Raw genomic sequence first — 23,340 nt, 5'->3', positions numbered from 1 at the left:
GGTGCTTTTAGGGACAGACTGGAGAAATTCGACCTAGTAAATTCTGGGATGTGTCCTCAGTGTGGACAATTGGATGACAATTACCATGTTCTTTATGAGTCTTCGAAGTACAAGTTAATGCGTTCGGAGACCAACTGTCGGCTTGAGCTTATCAGGTCGGTGTTGGATCTCTGTGTGAATTGGAGGATCCAGGCCAAATAGTGGAGAGATTTATATGTACTTAGTAAAGGAAATGATTGCTGAAGGGATCCAGAGTTCTGCTTGGATTTCTCTTATATTCTGTTTTTGTTGATGTTTTGTTTTATAAATTAATTATGTTTTTGTTGTTGTTCTTGTCCTTTGTTTTGTTTTGTTTCAATATTACTGTGTTCTTATTGTTCCGTGTAATATTTTTATGTTTTGTGTTGTGTGTTGAACTCACTTTTACCTTCTATGGGTAGTTAGTTCAATTCCTTTGTTTAGTTAGGTCCTTTCAGTCTTACTTAAGACTCAGTGAGATGTGTTTTATTTTGAGTTCATTAAATATTAGTACACCTATGGGAATGTCACTCGTGGCATTTGCATCGGTGCGTCCTGGCCGCTGCGCACAGTTTCAGAATCACTGAAGTAGAGGATAATCAATGATGAATTTAAATGTAAATTACCCGAAAGCAATAATATAAAACCAAAGAACTTAATTTGAACTTTAGTCATGTGCAGCAATCTGATACCTGATTATTTTTGAAGTCAATTTTATAACAAATTATAATTTTCTTTTCATTGGTTTATATACGTTACTAAGAAAAAATTAATATGGTGTACAAAGTAAGAAATGCATTAAATTTATTCCCTAGAATTAGTAGGGAACTAAAAATTTTTGTTACTAGTAAAAATTATGAAATTATATAAATTTTACTTTGAAATATGTGTTTTAAGAAGTAGGAAGTTAATGAAAAAAGGACATAAATGCATTCATAAGAAATGTAGTAGTGAAAATATGGATATATATATATATATATATATATATATATATATATATATAATATCCTTAATCTGTCAATTTAATCATAATTTAAAACTGACTTTTTCTGTTCGTTCTGTAAAAAAATTATACCTCATGTCCTAGAAAGCGGTATATTTTTAATTGCATATTGGTATTTTATTTACCAACCAATTCAAAGATTTTAAATAGACATCAAAACAAATTTAACAAAATATACCATAAAGTATCAATTCTTTTTGTATATTACCAAAATGGAATTGAAATTTAGGATTCTGTTTCCACTGATAGGATTATATCTTTTACAACCGATGACTGAAAACCCACCACATCTTGATGGATATAACAGACATTTAAATATATTAAAATCATTATATAATATTCCGCATTTTGATTTTTTACAGCTGACAAAAGTTTTACTATTTTATTTTTATCGGGTTATTGAAGAAATTCTTCAACTCGCATTACTTTTTAATGGTATGGTAATTCTTCATTTATGTTATGTATTGTTGGTTATTGTTAGTGAATAGGATAAACTTCAATTATATTAGACATCTTTATCCTGGTTTGTTTTCATGAAATAATTTTATCTTATGAATATTAGTGAATAATAAAAATATCCATATTTGTGATTTATTTTGGGTATATCCATTACATATTTCAGTAAAATAAATCAATAAATAAAATATCTCTAGCCAATCAAAGGCATTGAGAGTAAAACTGTATATAATATAAGCAGAATCACTGCGTTATACTTACTGTTTATTAATATTCATTATTTTACGGTAATTATTATTTAATTTCAGTACCAAGGAAATATTAACGTTAACAAAAAGATAACTGTGGTATGAGTTCTGGAACCAGGATATACTGTAGCTATAACAACATACATAAAGCAAGTCTTGAAATTGAAAAAAAATTACAAACTGAGAGCAAATTATGTTTTACATACATTATAAACTATTACACAGCATTGGTGATATAGAACAGTTTAATCAGCACTTAATTCAGTCATTCAATCTAATAAGTGCCATAAAATCTTGCTCTTATGCTCTTTCATACAAGTACACACAAAAGTACATTTTCTTACTGTCTTTTAATGTTCTTTCTTTTATATTTAGATAATTAAACTAAGAAAATGCAAACTATTTAATTGTAAAAATTCACTGTAATGAACCTTTCAACACTATGTAATATCACCTTTGAAGTTGTCTTTTGCTTTATTACAACATATTGGTGACTTTGAAGATTTATTATTTTCTAATAGAATAAATGTTGTCTCTTCTTTCCTTGTGGTACGATGATGATTATTATGAATAGAGACCCTTGTGTGTAGAGTTGAACCATCTCTGAAACACATTTTCATGCTATTAATTTTTTGCTAAGTAAACATAACATATACTATATACTAATTCATGATAGAAAGAAGTAGATTAATTTATTATTTTAAACTATTTGTCATATTATTGTGGCCGTGATGCATATAAAATACTTAGTGTATAATAGTCACAAATTAGAGTTGCTTACTCTGAAAGTAATGATGTTCCTTAGATAGTTAGTAACTATTGTGAATATAGTTTAGGTAAATCTTAATATCATTTGGATTTATGTAGCTTTTGAATGTTGACTTCCAGTCATATATTCAACTCGGTGAAGAAGTTAATAGAAAATGACATGAAATCTAATCGTTTTTAAGAATGGTTCTGCTCTTTTTAAAAATTGCTTATATTTAGCAACTGTTATGATTATGATACCTAATGTAAATGTAAAAATAATTAACTGGAATGTATTAAATATACGTATTTTAAAATAAAACCCTTAAAAAAGCTATTATTATATTATCAGAGCTGACTAATCTAAAACAGTAAGCGACAATTCCTGGTGTGATATTTTGGCTGGGAATCTCCTTCAGAATGAAAAGTTTTCATATTTTCAATGGTATCTAATTATGCCATAAAAGGTCTAATTATGACTAAAATAGGAAAAAAATTTGTTACCTCCTTACCCTACTTTGTTCTGATTAAACTAAAATGCTATTTCATCTTGCCTATCAAAACATTATCAGTTTCATGAATTTGGATATTAGTAGGGATTTTTTTTACTGAATATTTAAACAGAACTGGTGTTATTTAAAAAATAATCAACACATAATGTGACATTATTTAACTGTTATAGTTTTCTTGACAGAAGACATTTGTCACTTTCAAAAAAATAAAACTACTATTCTCAAGAACATCATGTTCACTAAGCAAAGTGAGAAGTGGTTACTGAAAATTGACTTCACTGAACTAAACATACTATTGCATGTCACATTAATTCAACTGAAAATCATAAGTGAATGGTTCAAGTGATACCATCATTCAAATAATCAACAGGACTATTTTCATAGAAATTATAATGACTGACTGCTGTAGTACCTTAGTTACTTTATATTCCTTCAGACAATAAATAAAGCCTTGGTCAAATTATTTAAAATGAAAAATTAATTAAAGAGAAAAATTAAATAATTGCTAACTATTCATTGAATACTCTGTTTCAACTCTGTCGGGGATAACAGAAGTAAAGAAAAAGATATATTACATATTATACATACATACATACATACATAAAGGAAATAGATACAGATATATATTACATAAAAGAAAAGCATATTACAATCATAAAATTATTTATATATAAACATGGAAATGAACAAACAATTTTAAAAAAAATTAAAATTGGAAAATGAGAGGTTTTTATTCTCTCTTTTAATCAAGCTACTACACCTTCTTTAAATTTAAATTTCGTTCGACTAGAAATGATTTTTAAAATGATGATAACTGTTAAGATTTCTAATTCACTGAGTTCTACTAAAAAATGTTATTTCATTGTGTTCATTTAATTTCTTTCTGTGAAATTCCTTCGATAAGCTGTTCCCTCTCTGATAATACTTAAAGAAAAAAGTAAAGAAGGTATTTCAGTTTCTACAAAAACAGTAATGCTAATATTTTAATAGAGGCTAAATTTATTTTTCATCTCTTATTACTTTTTTGTAAGCTAAAAAAATTCACAATTTTTTTTGTTAGACACAATATTCTGAACCTTGCATCAAAGAAGGCATTCTAATTAGTCATTGAAAAAAGTGTGTAGTGGAAAATGTGCTTTTCAAATTTTTAATGAATATTCCAATCACAATAGACAAAAATAGATTTTATTTGTGATTTAATTCCAGTTGTAGAATGTATTTTAGCATAAGATTTTATATTACTGTTAAAGAAACAATTAAAGATAAACCTTTTCGGATAATATTTTTTTTTAACTTCTACAAAAGACTTATCCTTTTGTCAATATTACTGAAGGAATGTTGAGAAATTTTTACCAGAGATAAATTGAATTATTTTTAATGGTAGATTTCTCTTCATTTTTACGAATAGCTAGAATTTTTAAAATTATTTGAATATAATTTTTATGTTCAGTAATTTGTTTTTATTGAATGTATTAATTTATTTTATCTTTATTTTTCATATTTTCTGCTTAAGTCTGTTTGAAAGTTGAATCACAAGTCTAATTGCACATTTTTTTTTTTTTAAATAATACTTCACCCAGTGGCGTAGCGAAGGTGGTGGGGCGGCCCGCCCCTGACAGCGGTAAAATTTCACAATAAATGATAATAATAATTTGTAATCTGAACTAAAAATTTGAACAATTTCTTTTCATATCTTTATCACACCTACAATTCGGACCGATTAAAATGGACGCGGAACTTTTTATTATTTAATTTGTGGCGGAACAGGGGAATCCCTTTTCTTTAAGTGAGTGTACTCATCTCGCTCGCTCTAGCGACTGCCAACATTGTCTGTATTAATCAGTTGCCTTGTGGTAATTCCCCGTGTTTTATTTTGTGCTCGGATTGTTCATGACGAATATTCAGGGAGAATTAATTCTTTCATATAAAGAAGGAAGAGTTCAGTATTGTCTAATAACACCTGCAACATCAGTCGTCCAATTCACATCAATTCAATTAACCTCAATTCATGATTTTCTTTAATCACGTGTTGTGTTAAATTATTGAACTTTGTCAAAAAATTTTATGTAAACTGATAATGGATGGTCTAAACGATCGACTCTTGGTATACATACAACCATGGGATTATTACAATCTTTATTTTTGTTTAAAAATAAAGTGTTAGAAGTATTTACTTTATGCTATACAGTCAATTTCATAAGTAATAACCAAAATCTTTGTACCTGTACTAATTAGATTAGGATATAGTCGTAATTCAATGTATAGTATATTCTAATAATGAATATTATAATCTGATTTTTATTCACAATTACAAATCAATTTTTTTATAAAAATAACGGTTCAGTTACGTAATTTAAACCCACAAATTCGTTAATAGTTACGTAACATACATATCCGTAATTTAGGAAATTCTAGTTTTTAGTGTAAATAAAATCATTGATGGGCAATAAGGATTAATTATTCGTTAGTTTGCAGCTTCTAACTACCTACTACGTTTCCCAAGCTTTACTTAATTAAAGTAAAGAAATCAAAAAAGGTAAATTTATGTAAGTACTATTTTTTTAAAATATATTACTTATTTTGAAATTTTTTACGATAAGAAACGTTTGGTACTTAGCCAATTATAATTATAAGTGTCAATATTATATTGTTTTGTTTTAGCATCAAAAATTAAAAGAATAAAAGAAAGCGGGGCTACTTACCGTAATGAAAGAAGAGCTAAGGAAGAAAATATTAGAAGAAACGAGGGGGCTATATTAAAATATGTGAAAGGTCCTGTTCCTGAGATGTCAGATTCAACGTTGGGCTTAATTTCATCAGAGGCTACTGCTGCTTCAAACCCCAAACAAGCTGAGAAAATACAATAACTTGATACTGTTAATCTGGTACGTGTTATAAATATTGACATCGTTTCTGAAGATTAAATTCCAACAACATCTACTCAGTCAGAGTCTGCATTAGCATCTATAGAAATGGATCTCGATAGCTTAGAGACTGATATAGCATCGGTATCGTCTGCTGCCTGATACCAAAACTTAGACGATATCGGAAAATGGCCTGAGCATATAGATGAAAATATGCGATTGTTGCTCATTCAGCAAGGCCAGGAAGTTGTTCAGCATATCAATACTAACTTCGCCGAAGCGTCAACAGTTACACGTTCAAAGTCGTGCTCTTTAACATCAAGAGGAGAGACAAGGCGGCTTACCCGGGAATGGTTTTATCGCGCATTGACTAACGGCGAAAACGTTTAACGTACTTGGATGGCTTATTCACCTTCCACAGTATCATTATTTTGCTTTGGCTGTCGTTTGTTTGAGAATGTAAACACACCGAATGGACCTAAGTTTTGTTCATCTGATGGATTTAATACTTGGTGAAAACTGAATCCTAAGGTTTCAAGTCAAGAATCAAGTGCACTACACTACCAACATTATTGCAAATGGAAGAAGTTAGAGTCCAGACTTCAAAAAGGAGAGACTATTGAAAAGAAAGCAAAAACCTTGTGGCAAACGAACCAAAAAAATGGCAAGAAACTCTTATCAGAATGTCTGATGTTAAAAGATTCCTTGCGAAACAAAATTTGGCCTTACGTGGTCATAGAGAAAACTATACCAGCGCTAATAGAGGCAAATTTTAGAATTGGTGTATTTAATCACGAAGTACAATCCTGTACTTCGTGTACATCCTGTAAGATCTAAAAGTGGGTAGCAAAATTTCAATTACTTATATGTTACCAGAAATTCAAAACGAATTTATTGCAATTATGGTAGATAAAGTTCGCCAATATATCATCAGACAAGAAAAAAAGGCCAAATATTATTCGGTTATATTCGACAGTACTCCGGATGTTTCTCACAAAGTCCTAACAAGTCAGGTATTAAATACGTAGCGATTGAAAATCAGGAAGTATAATTAGTGGAATCTTTTATAGATTTTATTGAAACAAAAAATAAAACTGCTGAAGGAATTTCAAACATGATTTTAAGCAAGCTTGAAGCTGATGGTCTCGATAAAATGAATTTTAGAGATCAAGCATATGATAATGCTGCTGTTATGGCTGGAAGGAATTCAGGAGTTAAGCAAATAACAAAAGAAATAAATCCCAAAGTTAAATTAGTACCGCGTTCAAACCATTCGCTATACCTGGTTGATTTACTTGCTGCTTCAGTTGAAGCGAGTTCAGTAACTTTTTCGGTACATTAGAACGTTGATATTCATTTTTTTCCATGTCCACACATCGTTGGGAAGTTCTGATAGCAGCTACAGACAAAAGTTTAAAAAGGGCTCAGGATACGCGGTGGAGCACAAAAGGTAATGCCGTAACTGTGACACGGCATCATTACAAAGACATTTTGGTCACTCTGGAAATACTGACAAGACAAAAACAGGTTGGCCTCTGGCAAAATTTTTTTAACGATGAAGAAAAATATTTACAACCAAAGGGACTCGACATAAAATTGTAAGTGCTTTGCAAACAGTACTAATAGAGAAACGAGAGGAATTGACAGTCAGTGCTATAAGTTATGCAAAAAATATGTATGAAGACCTTGACAATTCCACGGAACCTCAGAGGCGCAAAACGAGAAGGCACATTTTTGACGCGGACAGTAGAGATGCCAACTTATCCCATGAAAGTGAGTTGAGACGAAGCTATTTTCTTCGTTATATAGAATAATTATTGAAATTCGTGAGAGATTTAAGCAGCTTTTAATTTGGTGGAAAAGTTTGCGTATCTAATGCTGGCTATACTACTACGTTCGGACGACAATGAATGTAATCTAGATTATCCATCTGCCGAAATTGACGAACAGGACTTCAAGCTCGAACGAGTTCGAATACGTGCTTTCATAGCTGCTACAGGCAACGAAAATAAATTAATTTATGTGGACCTATTTGGATTATTACAACTTATTGTAAAATCCAAGTTGGATGATACTCTTCCCAATATTATAATAATGCTCCGAATATTCCTCATAATTACCATTAGCAATTTCAGCTGTGAGAGAAATTTTTCAAAATTGAAGATGGTCAAAAATTATTTAAGATCAACAATAAGTACTTTAAAGCTAATCAATCTGCCTATCTTGTCTACTGAGCAAGAAGCGTGTGATGCTATAGACATTGATAGTGCAATAAAAGACTTTGCTCTTAGAAAAAGTAGACGAATAAAGTTTTAGTTAAGGACAGTTTTGTTTTTAATTCTATTAATTTTTCAATAAAAATATGTATCGTAACAGTATTATTCTAGTTCTAATTGGAGGTTAATTTGTGTTTTATATTCTATTCACTGTTATGCAATATGTTTTCTTAATTTTATGTAATAATAACTTAATCTTGTCGACGCTTATCATAAATGTTATGTATATATCAGTAAGAGGCAAGAGTGGAAGAACTTTTGTAACAAATGTGTTTATTATATTACAAAACATACATACATGATTTCTTTATTTTTATCCTGTATAATACACAATAACAAATTTATTCTTGCCGAAAAGTTCTTTAGAGTTTCTGTAAATTTTAGTGTGTTTTGGATTTAAATACCTAAATAAGCGGGCGGCGAATTTGGCCTACTCCCCGGGCGGCTGAAATCCACGCTACGCCACTGACTTCACCATTTCTCTTCATTATTTCATGCAATACAGTTATAAAATCTATACTATTATATTATGAAGAAGAGGGTTTCTGTTTGTTCAGGATAAAAAAAACTACTCCATCAATCGCAACCAAATTTTTACCTATATTTCTTGGCATAACGGATAACGGTTTTAGATATATTTTCGGATTATTTAATAAAATATTTTGGATTACATCTCAATTATAAAAAAATAATATGATTAATTCAAAAGGTAAAACTAAGTTTTTAAGTAAAATAGATAAAGAAAAATCTGAAAGTATAAACGATTCAATAATGACAGCAATTTGATATGACAATCACGCATTTCAATAGTTTTTCTATAATTCTTGAAAAGTATTCTTGGGGATTAAGGAAGTAAAAAAGTCAATCTTTTACTATATTTCCAGAAGACAGATCTCTCTCTTTAATAATTATTGGATTAAAAGAGTCAATAGAATTTTAAATTCCTTAAATGAGAATATTGATACTTTACTAAATAATTTGCATTTATGTCATTTTATTTCTTTAGTAAATATAAAAAATTTCAATTGTTTCATCATTGTCACCAGAAATTTAAATCTTAAATAATATCACTTCTAAATTCACTTCATTATTTCTATCTTATTTGTCTTTGCGTAAGTATCATTCTATTCAATACAACAGTCAAATATTGCGTGCAAAGCTATAGATAATTAAAAAATAATTTTGTATAAAGTATCCAGTTATTTTCCATACAGAAAAAATTCCAATTATAAAATAAAAAAAAACGCTTTTTATATTAAATTAGATGTAAAATAAAGATAAAGTTTGGATTCTGAAATTCGTTTATGCGATTTTAATTGTTTAACATTTTTATCAATGAATTCATTAAAAAAAAAAAAATGCATTCTCGTGAGGAATTAATTATCCGCATTATGGATGCGGTTGGGCAACTTGGACAGCCACGAACTAAAAAGAGCAAAAAAAAAAGAAGGCAGTTCAGAAACGTGCCAAGGATTACTGTAATCTGTGTTTGTATATATACATACACACACACACACACACACACACACACACACACACACACACACACACACACACACACACACACTGTTTCATTTTAATTGTCCCAGGCAATTTTTTCGTAAACTACGTACAATACAAAAAAACCTAAACAAAAGTTACTCAGATTGAAGGAGACACCCCATGGTTGGATTTGACTTTGACCTTATTTCAATGTTAACACGATTTTTTTCAAATGAACTGATCTATTTTTGACCCCACCGATGAAAAGAGAAGAATACTTACACATATGACCTTGGACTTTTTTGAAGGTCATACGGCTAATCATCAGAGATAGTGTTATACGAGTTACACGTTTTTGAAGGTTATTTATCTTGCAAACTGTGGGAAACGACTACAGTAGTTATATAGATAAAGGGTGATATTTGGCAGTTACCTTTACTGTGATCTTGAGGTCTCCTTTGGAGGTCGTCCCAAGATCTTTTTTTCAGATGGGATTATCTTTTTTGGTAGCACATAATTTAGTCATGACATTTTATGATTATTTTTCATTTTTCCAGCTTCTTGAAGTTCATGGTTTAGGAGTTAATCGTATACAGTACCCGATTAACACAATTTGCTGATTCAAGACAGGACCAGATATCAATCCTCTTCTCACAAGTTAGAAACCAGTGACTATAAATATCTGCAAAAAGAATCCAGAACCCGTATAACACCATCTGTGATGGTTGGCCGTATGACATTCAAAAAAGTTCAAGGGTCGTATGTGTGATCACATATCCCAGTGCACTTTTTATTGGTGGAGTCAAAAATTTGGCATTTGATTTGAAAAAATAGTTTTAACATTAAATAAGGTCAAGGTCAAATCCAAGGTTACCCAGAGGTGTTCCCCTCCAATCTGAGTAGTTTTTGTTTAGGTAATTTTTTTGTATTGAACGTAGTTACGAGAAAATCGCTTTTGGCGATTAAAATGAAACACTCCATATGTATATATATATATATTTTTTTTTTTTGTTGATGGTGTAATACAGGGTTGTATTTATTTAGTAATGTTTTCATTTTATTAAATGGAACTATTTATATAATTTCCATTCGCTGTTTACACAAACGTTTAGACTGCATCATTTATCTGATATCTGGTGGAATATAAACAAACAATAGTAATATTTTCCAAAACATATTTAATCTATACTGAAACCTATTTGTCTTTGAGTATTTTATTTCATAAAGTATTCATTTCACTGTATATAAACAGTTGTAGTCTTTAATTTTTTTTATACTTTTGGCGTATTGCATATTTTACGGATTCTTTAATAAAAAAGATTTTATAAGAATAAAATTAGTTATTGATTTTAAATAAATTAAATCTAAAAGGAATTTAAAAACTGGAGCTCATAAAAACAACCAAAATCAATTTATTTTATTTTCGTCAAATCAGTTTTGATTGTTGAAATTCCATGCAGTTATTTAAATTAAATAGAATAAATTTTAATTCAATGGAATTTAAGGCAATATTTGCCATTTAAGGCAAATATTTTATATTCATTTTCGTATAACTTACTGGATTTAAACGTCAGAATAATCCAAAATTATTTTTCATTTTGGATTTTAATTTTCATTATCTTTATTTTACGTAGCCAATTTATTTTCCTATTTTTTAAAGTTAATGAAGTTATACATTCTGAAAATCTGTAAATAAATATTTTTATGCTACATTTTATGACGACTTTTAACTACTTTTTATTTTTTTCCCTCGTGATACAGAGATAGCATATCTTGTTTATCGTAGAATGGGATACATAAATTTGTTGCTGTATACTCTCCGATACCTGATTTTTTTTACGACTGTGATACATCTAAAGTATCCAAGATAAAAGTAACAGCATCAAAGCACGAATATGTTTCTATGAGAGTAATGATGTTCATTATACATCCATTCCTTGTGGTTAACAGAGTGAAGGTTTACCTTGTAGGGATGAATATCTTACTTGCATTTTGGTGGACTTGGCATTCTGTTAGAAATAACTATATTCTTGATTTCTGATTGGAGAAGCCGACAGGAAACCACTACACTCTACATTCTCTTTAGTAAGCCTAGAACATGATAATTTTGGGAATAATATAAATTGTATTTGTTAGTAGAACTATATTAAATTTTATCGTTTTGGTCTAGTATCACCTCATGAGAACTAGGTTGAATAGTTAACTCGGCAAAGGGATATAAAGTAAGCAAAAGCGGAATCGCTACTTATTCAGTTGGCTATAACTTGACTTTTCAGTTTAGTATGACTGACCATCCAAACCAAATTCAAAAGCTCTTGCTTCATAAAAAATATCTGGTGTGCAATAAAAAATGGTTACTTTTAATTACTTTGTTACTGAAATATCTATTACAATTTTCTATCAAAAAATTTTAATAAATAGTATTAATTGTGTTTTTTTTGCTTGATGATATCGTCACATAAACTTGAAGCTTGTGCGTGGGATATGGAAATGTAGCGTATGAAAATTGCCGTGCCTGACCGGGGATTCGAACCTAGGACCTCCGGATGAAAGGTCAAGACGCTACCACTCACGCCTCAGAGGCCGGCAATTTTTAATTTATGTTTTTATTTATATATTTTTTCTAACTTTCATTTATAAAAATTGCTTACATATTTGTATGCGTTAAGCTGACAATATTTACTTTTTTATCAATTATCCCATTTTGGAATCTGCTATATTCGATTAGCTTAAGTTAAAAATGTGTTTTATAAAAAATAACAAATAAATAAATCATGAAATAAACAAATTATATATATTATATTTTCATTTTGCATAATAGAGCTGAAATTTATTATGAGCCAGATTAAATTTAATTTAGAAATAAAATAAATTTAATTTATAAATTAGGCGTAAATTGAGCACAGAATTATATGTGAGAAATCTTTACGGCAACCTGTACTGTCAAAATAAAATGTCATCCGACTAATGATTGAGGTATTCTTGCAGATAGAAATATTACCTGTTATCGAAAGGTTGTTGTAATGCGTATAATATTAATTTATAACAATGGAGTTTTTTTTGTTTCAGAAAATTAGGAATAATGAGTTTTTGAAGTTCTATTAACAGATTTACAATATATGAAAAGGTTTCTTAATTATTAAAAACTAAATTATCATTGGTTTGGTTGTCTTTAAATTTTTTGGTTTCTTCAAATAGATTTTTATTAAAAATAGAATGAAATGATTACATTAATAATATTTTTATTTATCCGTAGAAAGTTAAAAAACTAATAATAAATAATAACACGCTTTTGTTAATTGTCGTGTATTTTCTATTAACCAGATTTTCTTTTGAAATTCAATTGAAATGAAATGATCCAAAATAATAGGAATAGTAATACTTTATTACACTCGTACATTTTGATATTTATACATACGCGTATATAAAACAAAGTATGGGCGCGCGCGGGTGTGAAACTAAAATACATTCAAACTTTACAGAGAACTACAGGAAAACAATTGCAGGTTGTAACTGGCAAAAAGTTTTTGATGGAAAAGGAAGTTAAAATTATAAGTTTCTCAAATAACTACGTTGTGAAATAAATATGAACTTAGAAATAAAAGTAGTTAATAAAAATTAATTATAGAAAAACAAGAATTTTGTTTAAATACTTTCTGTTAAAAATATACATTGAAAAAAAAAATGATTTTAATTATTACATTATGAAGTAAATTTTTAATGATTTTAAATTAAATAAATAAAAAATGTAGATTTTATGTAGGCGGTTTACCTCCAGTTAATTGAAGATGATTAATATCTGATGCTGATTAATTGAATTACTATGAGCGAGAATATTTTGAATCATCAAAACAAATAAAAGAATAATTATTATTAAAAATAAATAAATATTAATCATATATGAAAGTCAATAAGTTTTGAGAAAACATTTCAGCGTATCTTTACTTATGGTTACTACTTTATTAAGCAGTTTCACCATAAAGCAATACAATTGTAATTAAATATTACAAAAGATTTATCAAATTATTACAAAAGACTTAAATATAATTGAAATTGCACATAAAGTGACAAAAAACAAAAGCATACTTGATGCATGCATTTACATGATATCATGTTTAATAAGCAATAGTTACAAAAATAAGCACAAGATTAAATTTTTACAAATCACAATTTAATTCCAAGAACTAAATGTTATTGGCGTTAACTTTTAATTATACATTGTTTTAACCTAAAAAAAAATAGAAAAACAGCATAATTATAAAGCACAAACAAGCCTTACGTTCTAAGTTTAATCTGACCAAATTAAAGGGTTTTACAAGTATAATTTAAAGCTGCACAAGCCTATTTATCATTATTGCTTCAACAAAAAAGTGAAAAAGCAAATAAACAAAATATTTAAAAAATGAAAAACATTATTCTTTTCAGAGAAAAATATTAACGTACCTTGGAGGTGTTCAATCTGCTATACGAGAGTAAATAAAATTAAGAATAAAACATTATATTTAGAAAAGATTAATTCACTTACTTAAATAACATAAAACCATATTTTAATTCATAAAATATGAAAAAAATTGTTTAAACAAATAATTTTGACATAATAATTTCTTTAAAAACTTTTTCATGATTCTTTATTTAATAAAAAAAACGTATAATGAAAGCGTCTAATGTAGAAATACTAGTCTTATTACATGGACAAAGCAAAAGCTGCAAATCGGCGTATAAGTATTCACATCCGATAGCGGTATAATTTTCATAAATGTTTCAGGTAAACTATTATTTTATCTTTATCTTAAGAAAAAAAAAAATGAAAATAACATTAAATGATATCGTTATCTAGTGTCATATAAAAAGAGAAGCAGCAAACCAAAGGATGAGGCTCCATAACGAAGGCAGAGATAAAATATAAAATTATTGATATTATTATCAATAATTTTATATTTATAATAATATTTATATTTTATATTTGCAGCATAATTTTTATTTATATAAAAATTATGCTGCAAACAGTGATTTGTATGATTACACACGAATAGTTTACAAAAGATTGTTCATATTTGTTTTATTTTTCAACTTGTTAGGTTTTAACTTTTTCTATATTCTAATTTTAAATATAAAAAATATGGAAATAAGTAAACTACGGAGTAATTCTGATAAGTATAAAGTTATTTTTAAATAAAATTAGATTATGAGACCTCAAGTAAATCGTTATATTTTCATCATGCACGGATTTACCTACCTCTTATTATTTATATGGGCTTAAAAAATTATTTTCGCAATGAGGTGTTCGTGTAATTCCTGTGACTAATTATTTCATTCGGTAGCATTTCTTGTTTAAAAAGTCCGATTGTAAATTGTTTATTTAATTTTAATTTTATTTCTTGAATTTTATAAATGTTTTCTTATTATTTCACTTTGTACAGTGTTTATTATATGATTTGGATCATATATATATATATATATGCCTATATATATATATATATATATATAGGCATATTTTTAACCGGCTGACTTTTATTTCATAACCATATTTTCTGCTTCTTCACAACATCTAGGATTAATAAAATTGATTTACTTAACTTATTATTAAAATTTAATATGTTAATGTAAATCTTGTTAGAAAGCAGCACCTTTCATTTAATTTCTTCGTTACTGCTAAGTCTCCTGAAATTAAAGAGTGGTGGTTATACATGTATAGCCTCTAGCAATTTTTTATGGACAGACACAAATGCTTACTATTATTGATTGTACATAATCGATATAGAATCAAATTTTGGAAAAAAATAAGATAACAATGCAGTACTACTGATAAACAAATGTAGTAAAAATAAAACAATCTTTTAGACTGAATTACTATTATTATTGTTTTTCTTATAAATCATTTAAGTAAATTGACTAGAGGGCAAGAAGAATGCATGCAGTTCATTTTATAGAAGATGAGAAACTTGTTGAAATGTCAGCATAAGACTTTTTTCATGTGTAAAAATTTGTGCTGAGATGTTGAATATGACTACAGCTTTACATCACAAAACATAATTCTCCATAAAGTCTAAGCCTATTCTATTTGTATTCAAATGATAATAATAATAATAATATTAATAATAATAATGCCCTGAGGTAGATAATCCCCACGTCCGGAACACAACATCGATGTTCCACGTCCAGGGCGTCAACAGCTGTACTCAAGTACATTACATATAGCTGGCTAACGGGGTTCCGAGTATTGTTTCTCGGATATACTTTTTCGGCTGATTTTCATCTGCAGGCCGAATTAGAGGACTGGATTTCGCGGCCACCTGCAGATACGAAATTCTTACTGATTATGGAAATGGATTGATACTGCCTTTAGAGCTGGCGATGTGGCGGCCACGGTCGAAGTTATTTGCAGGTGTAACGGAGACCTTTCGTTGTCCACATGCCCCCCGCGATGGCAAGCATGTAGTTAAGGTGCCCATGTTGTTCGGGGCATGGGAGCTCTGAAAGCCTCGGTCTGTAAGGGCCTGGAGTCAGTGCAGAGACTGCGCATCCGCTCTCTGCCAGGACATATGCCGGTTCCACCGGAGTACCGGAACGGACCTCCAGGGTTGGTAGCCCTGGAGTGGGGGTGTACCCCGGCGGCTAGTCTTACTACAGAAGGGATTAATCGTTCATGCAAACTGAACAACCAAACGTGGCAGAGGGTTCACGTAAACACCCTCGTCTAGAACCAGCCGTTTCGCCTGAGGCAAAACGGAGAAAGAGCGCAGAATCTCGTAAAATTGAAGTTGAGGCTACGAAAAGCTTGCGAAAAGCTTTCTTCAAAAGCAACGTTCCAAAGCCAAAATTCTTAGTTATTACAAAAGAAGACGGTAATTTCTCGAAGGTGAGTCCATTCCTCATTGCTCGAGAAATAACAAAATGTGCTGGAGGCCTTGTTAAGGAAATTAGGAAAACTTTCACGGGACTTCATGTAGAGACTGTAAATGATATACAGTCTCAGAAGATCCTAAGTCTTAGAAAAATTGGAGAACTAGCTGTACGTGTTGATCCCCACGGCACGCTCAACACCTCAAGAGGTGTTGTGGTCTGTCGGGATCTTCTTAACTGTACGGAGCAGGAAATTGTAGAAGAATTAGCGCCGCAGGGACTATTAGAATGTCGGAGGTTGAACATGAGAAGGAATGGTGAAGTCCTACCTTCAGCATCCCATGTTCTTGCATTTAACCGGCCTACTTTGCCGGAGAAGATGAGAGCGGGCATACATCGGTTGGATGTGCGGGCATTTGTCCCGCAACCAATGCGATGCTTTAAATGCCAACGCTTTGGACAACCGCTGTTAGGTGTGAGAGGCCGCAAATATGCGTGTGCGGTGATGAAGTTCATGAAGGAGAGCCGTGTAAGGAGCCTCCTACCTGTATAAACTGCAGAGGACAGCATTCCTGTAGATCCAGGAACTGTTCTGTATACAAAGACGAAGTAGCTGTGCAGGAAGTAAAAACCCTGCAAAAGGTCAGCTACTTTGAAGCAAAGAAGATCGTAAACGCCCGCAGACCTAGAGCAACAACAACCTATGCTCAGGCTGGGGCTGCTGTTCCTGCTCCTGCTTCAGTTGCTGTTGTTGAGAGTGCAATCATCAACAAACTCGCACCTACCTTGGCTGGCTTAATTGAGAGGATAATTGAAAATAAAATGAAGCCTCTCAGCAATAAAGAATTTGTTAAGCCAAAGATAGTGGTACAGCCTGCTGAAGATAAATCTGTAAAAATGAAAGTTGCTCCTGTAGAAAAGAAAACGGACGCCAAACCAGAATGTCAAGTCCGTCTCAGCGAGATTCTTCATGATAAGAAACAAGAGTGTGTTATAGAGGCTGCAAAGCCTCCCGCAACTGTGGTGGCCTCTAAACCACAGAGGCCACAAAATATCACACAGGGGGGACGAGTGTCCCCCCTTCCACAGGCTGTGACCGGTGCGACCCCCGTGTCTGGGGGCGGCCAGCTTGCCGCCTCTAAATCGGCGCCTGAAACCGGCGCCGATCCATGCCCGTCGTCGTCGGCGGCTTCGGTGGTCTCCGATTCGGAGACCGGAAACTACACGGGCGACGACGTTCTCCACGAACACGATGCTGTTCGAAAGATGGAGAAAAAAAGGAAAAAACTGTGGCCGAAAGGCAATTATATCAGATCGAATAGATCCCCGCGGAAGAGAACTGGAAGGGTTCCTGATGAATTCAGAACTTATTATTTTAAACGATGGATCAGGAACCTTTTTCAATGCCAGAGATGGATCGACGTCCTGTATAGATCTTGCACTTATAAGCGGATCGATAGCACCGAGATACAGCTTCCATGTCTTAGACGATTTGCATGGAAGCGATCATTTCCCGGTGCAAATTGTAACTGATGTTACAAGAAAAACATATCCCATCTCTAAAAGATGGTTATTTGATAAGGCAGACTGGACGAGTTTCACAGCTAAAACGATACTCCCTGAAACAACTGGAGTTATCGGGGACAATTTCGACGCCATAACAAATGCAATACTTGAGTCAGCATCGAGATATATTCCCAAAACATCTGGGAAACTTACGAAGAAACCCGTTCCATGGGGGAACGATGAAATAAGTGAAGCTATAAAAAGAAAGAAAAGGGCGTATGACGCCTTTAAGAAGCGTCCTAAAATAGAAAATCTTGTTGCCTTTAAGAAATACAGGGCGTATGCAAAACGTCTTATGATAGATTCAAAGAAACGATCCTGGCAGCAATACGTGTCATCCATCGACAAAACCACTACTGCAGCAGATGTCTGGAGGAAAGTGAAGGCAATTTGTGGGCGTAATAATTTTGCTCCCATAACTAGCCTTCAAGATGAAGATGAAATATAAGACACTCCATATGAAATTGCAGAGCTATTATCCAATCACTTCGAAAAGGCCAGCAGAACGGCCAACTACGAAGAAGATTTTCGTATCAAAAAGAACAACTTGAAGGTCTACTAAACTTCAGAACTGAGTATAATTACTCATATAATGTACCATTTAAAATGGAAGAATACGCGAAAGCGTTGGAAAAAGCAGGTAACACAGCTGCTGGTCAGGATGAAATCCATTATAATATGATCAGGCAGCTGAATACCACTGCAAAACGCCGATTATTAGAAATTTATAATCAAATATGGCGGGATGGAATGTACCCGCAGCAGTGGAAAAAAGCTCATGTTGTTCCAGTACCAAAGAAAAATAAAAATTTAACAGATCCCAATAGCTACCGTCCTATTTCCTTGACGTGTGCTATGGGAAAAATACTGGAAAAAATGATTAATAATCGACTCGTCTGGGTTTTAGAAAAAGAAAACCTGATATCACCATATCAAGCAGGTTTTCGACAGTACCATTCAACCACCGATCAAATGATATACTCAGAGAACATTATATATAACAGCTTTATTACAAGGAAACATTGTGTCGGAGTCTTCTTCGATCTTCAGAAGACCTTCGATATGACCTGGCGTTATGGAGTAATGCTCCAGATATATGACTGGGGCATTCGTGGCAATCTGCCAGTACTGCTCAGCAACTATATGAATGACCGTACTTTCCAACTACGAGTCAATAGCGAATATTCATCTGTAAAAAATTTGGAAAATGGCATACCACAAGGTTCGCCGTTGAGCGGTACCTTGTTTACCATCGCCATTAATAAATTGATATTATCCATTCCAGTAGGAATCAGCAAAAGCGCGCCCATGTTGATGATTTGTCAATTGTGTATGCCAGAAACAAGACTGCTATGGTGAGGTACAAATTGCAACGAGCGATCAATGCTCTAAATAAAGTTGCAAGGAATAACGGATTCCAATTCTCACCAGAAAAAACGTGCTGTGTACACTTTTGTAGGAAGAGAATTCCTCATCAAAGTCCTGCGTTGACAATTGATGATAATCCAATACAATATAAAGACAACGTAAGATATTTAGGACTAGTATTGGATAAATCCCTTACATGGGGATTACATATACAGGACTTGAGTGATAGATGCAAAAGAGCCCTAAACATTATAAAATGATTATCGAACTTAAATTGGGGCTCAGACAAAGAGACATTATTGAGATTGTATAAAGCATTGGTTCAATATAAACTAGACTACGGATGTATCGTATAATCATCCGCTAGAAAGTCGCATTTAAAAAAGTTAGACGTAGTTCATAATAGCGGAATAAGATATGCAACAGGCGCTTTCCGCACAAGTCCGGCGGCTAGTCTGATGTCTGAAGCCGGAATAATGCCACTACATTATAGAAGAGAGATCCTTTTGTTAAGATACGCAGCAAATATATGGGCTTATCCTGCCCATATCAATAATAAACTTTTCAACAACCATCCTATGGCTGCATTATACGAACGTAGTGCTACCTATTCCAGACCAGCCGGAATTAGGTACCACGAATTAAGAAGTAAATACGAAATTGCCATTCCAGTTACATTGGCAATTTCTACTAGAGAAATACCGCCATGGCTCTTGCCAGCGGTAAATACAAGGTTGGATCTCTCTCAAGGAGAAATAAAAAAGAAACCAGCAGTGATCATCCAGCAGGAATTTTTGGCAACCGTCAGTAGATACGAAGAACATATTAGAATTTATACTGACGGTTCTAAAACCGAACATGGTGTTGGATGCTCAATATACGTAAATGGAGAAGCCCACTTTTTGAAACTGCCAGATGTGGCCAATGTCTACACGGCAGAACTCACTGCAATTCAGCAAGCTCTTCGCTACACTGAACACTATTGCGAAGAGAGAGTGCTAATATGTTCCGATTCTTTAAGTGCACTTGTCGCAATTCGGAACAAGAACATTAAGGATGTCCTAATTGCAAACATCCTGTCCATTTTATACGTTCTAAAACAACGAGGACAGCGATGCGTATTTGTATGGACTCCGGGGCATGCTGGTATTACAGGTAATGAAATCGCAGACGAAGCTGCCAGAAAGGCAACAGTCTGCGATGATTTGAATGCATTTCCTGTAAGAGTGACAGATGTTAAAAACCGTCTAACAAACGTAGTAAAAAACAAGGTGAATGCTGAATGGAGGAGTTTAAATACAACATTAAACTCAGTAAAAACTTCTCCTTATAAATGGAAAAGCGACTTTAAGTTGACTCGCCGTGAACAAGTAGCGGTGACCAGACTTAGAATCGGTCACACGCGATTAACAAATTTATATGTTAACCGGCGAAGTGAGACCAATGTACGGTGTTTGTAATAAAACACTGACAATCAAGCATCTAATAGAAGAGTGTACCATATATGAGGACCTCAAAAAGAGGTTCCGTCTTACAAATAATATAGTGCTGATCTGGATAATGGAAATGAAGAAAATATAGTTGCATTTTTACACGCCAGTGGACTTCTTAAAAGTCTATAAAATGAAAGTTTAAATCTGTGATAAAAGCGGCAGTTTATATATATATAAAGAATGAAATGGTATTGATTAGTTGAAATTTTAATTTCATGGTCTTTTGAGAACCTTATCTCAAATTTTAATATTGGGGCCCTTTACACCCCGTAAGTGTTTGTGATTGTCCTTGTCTTTTATGTCTTAATGTTTATTGTGAAGTTTGTGTTTTGAAATAAAATGTAAGGGCCCTTTACATCCTTACATATGACGACCCAGATGGAGATAATAATTTCTTTTATAGAATGTGACGAGGGCTATCGATGTGACCTTAGCAGTCGATGCCCATAAAAATTTAGTTAAAAAAAAAAAAAAAAAAATTATAATAATAATAATAATATTATTGCTCTCTCTTTTTTCTGTTTAGCCTCCGGAACCACCGTAAGGTATACTTCAGAGGTTGAATCAGGATGATATGAATGAATTTGAATGAAGTGTTAGTATTGTATAGTCTCAGGTCGACCACTCCTGAGAAGTGTGGTTAATTGAAACTCAACCATAAAATAACACCGGTATCCATGTCCAGGGCAATAAATAAGAACAATACATATAAGAGTATTTTTCTCGGAAATTTTATCATTATTTTGACCTGACTTCCATATTCAGGTCATTCACTACACGACTGGATTTTTTGGCCACCTGCAGATCATAAACAATGGAAAACAATGGAAATGCACTTACACCACCTTTGGTAGAGCTAGCGATATGATGGCCAGGATCGACGTGACAGCAGGTGTAACAAAGGATAGCATTCATGAGTATCAAGAAACTGTCCTGTTTATAAAGATGATATAGCTGTTCAAGAAGTAATGACCTTACAGAAGGTCAGCTATTTTGAAGCCAAAAACTTTGCAAAGACTGCAAACCAAGAGCAATAACATATGCGCAGGCAGCAGCTACTGTTCCTAAACCAAGTATTGATACACATCAAGCTCCTCAGTAATCTTACTCCAACTTTGGTTACTACGATAAAGAATTTTTTTTTGCAATAAAATGAAATCTCTATCAAAACGAAGCTATGAGACCATTCAAAATACAGCTTAATGCATAGATAATACAACCAGTAAGAATAAAAGTACATCTAAGAAGAATACGAAGGAATATAAAGTGACGTTCAGGTTCGTCTATATAACCCGTCACATGAGCCTGTATAGAGGATGATTGCTTCGGAATACAAAGAAGGTCCTGACGCCATATTCTTCTGAGTAGGTCTCACAAGCAAACCATAGTGACCACCTAAAACCACAAAGGGAGGGGGGGCTGTTTCCCCCTTGGGTGGAAGCTGAAGTGACCCCGGTCGTAGATGTCTCTCCTGTTCGCGTATCTGAATCAACGCCTAAATCGAGCTCCCAACCATTTCCATCCTCGTCCGCTGCATATTTTTTCTGACTCGGAGCTACAAGAACGGTGACGTACGTCTAGAATACGATGCTGTTTGAAAGATAACAAAGAAGTGAAAAAAGGGTTGACCAAAGGGCAAACCTCGAAATTAACTGCCTTATATAAAGTCGATTAATCAATCGACTCGTTTGGATGTTTGTCAAACATCCTTGAGTTTCAACGCTTGATATACGATGTGGATGCAATTTGTTTATTTCTGCAAGAAAAACTTCCAGCCGAGATATAAATTTTAACTTAACAGGATACAATATTTATCGGCGAGATCTACCGCCAAATACAAGAGTTAGAGATGGAGTAACCATATTAGCGTCGACTAGAGCTACCAATAATAGACACAAATCTGCAAGCGGTCGCAATCAGAATGAAGCACCCGCCGCAGATTACCTGCAGCATATACTTGTCAAATTTTGATTGGACGATGAATGACATAATGCGATTAATTGCTAAGCTTCCCCCACCCATACCACTAATGGATGAGTTCAATTTGTTCCTTTTAAATTGGATATAATGGATGAGTTCCTTTTAAATTTTGACTCTTATTTTGATGTGGGATCAGGAAATTATTTTAATGCAAGAGGCGGATCGACATTCTGTACAGATTTAACTTTTATATTTGTTTCAATTGCAACGAAATCTCTTTCAAAATTTTACAAAACCTTCACGAAAGACCATATTCAGTAGCAAACTTACTACTGATCCTTCTAAAAATTATATTTTACCTCCAATGATGATTGTTTGATAAGACCGATTGGACAACCTTTACTGCTGATACAACACTTCCTCAAACAACTGGAGTTATCGAAAATGATGTTGACTCTATAACCAATGTTACATTTGAATCAGCATCAAGACATATTCTCTAAACTTCCGAGAAACTTAAGAAGCCACCCTTCCGTGGTAAAAT

The 23,340-nt window shown here is 32.5% G+C and overlaps 1 protein-coding gene across 6 annotated transcripts in view; it reads right to left on the bottom strand.

The window, feature by feature from the left end:
* Nucleotides 1–1,316: 1,316 nt before the first annotated feature.
* Nucleotides 1,317–23,340, bottom strand: part of CrzR (corazonin receptor) — a 1,123,351-nt gene continuing 1,101,327 nt past the window's right edge. For all 6 annotated transcript variants that reach the window (XM_075365578.1, XM_075365586.1, XM_075365549.1 and 3 more), the window contains one exon: nt 1,317–2,328. In XM_075365578.1, the coding sequence (XP_075221693.1) occupies nt 2,166–2,328 (163 nt within the window). In that variant the 3' untranslated portion in view covers nt 1,317–2,165. The remainder of the gene's footprint in view (nt 2,329–23,340) is intronic.

This window comes from Lycorma delicatula, chromosome 1 (assembly GCF_047948215.1).
Source record: "Lycorma delicatula isolate Av1 chromosome 1, ASM4794821v1, whole genome shotgun sequence".
NCBI lineage: Eukaryota > Metazoa > Arthropoda > Insecta > Hemiptera > Fulgoridae > Lycorma > Lycorma delicatula.
This window is presented reverse-complemented; position numbering and strand designations above follow the sequence as displayed.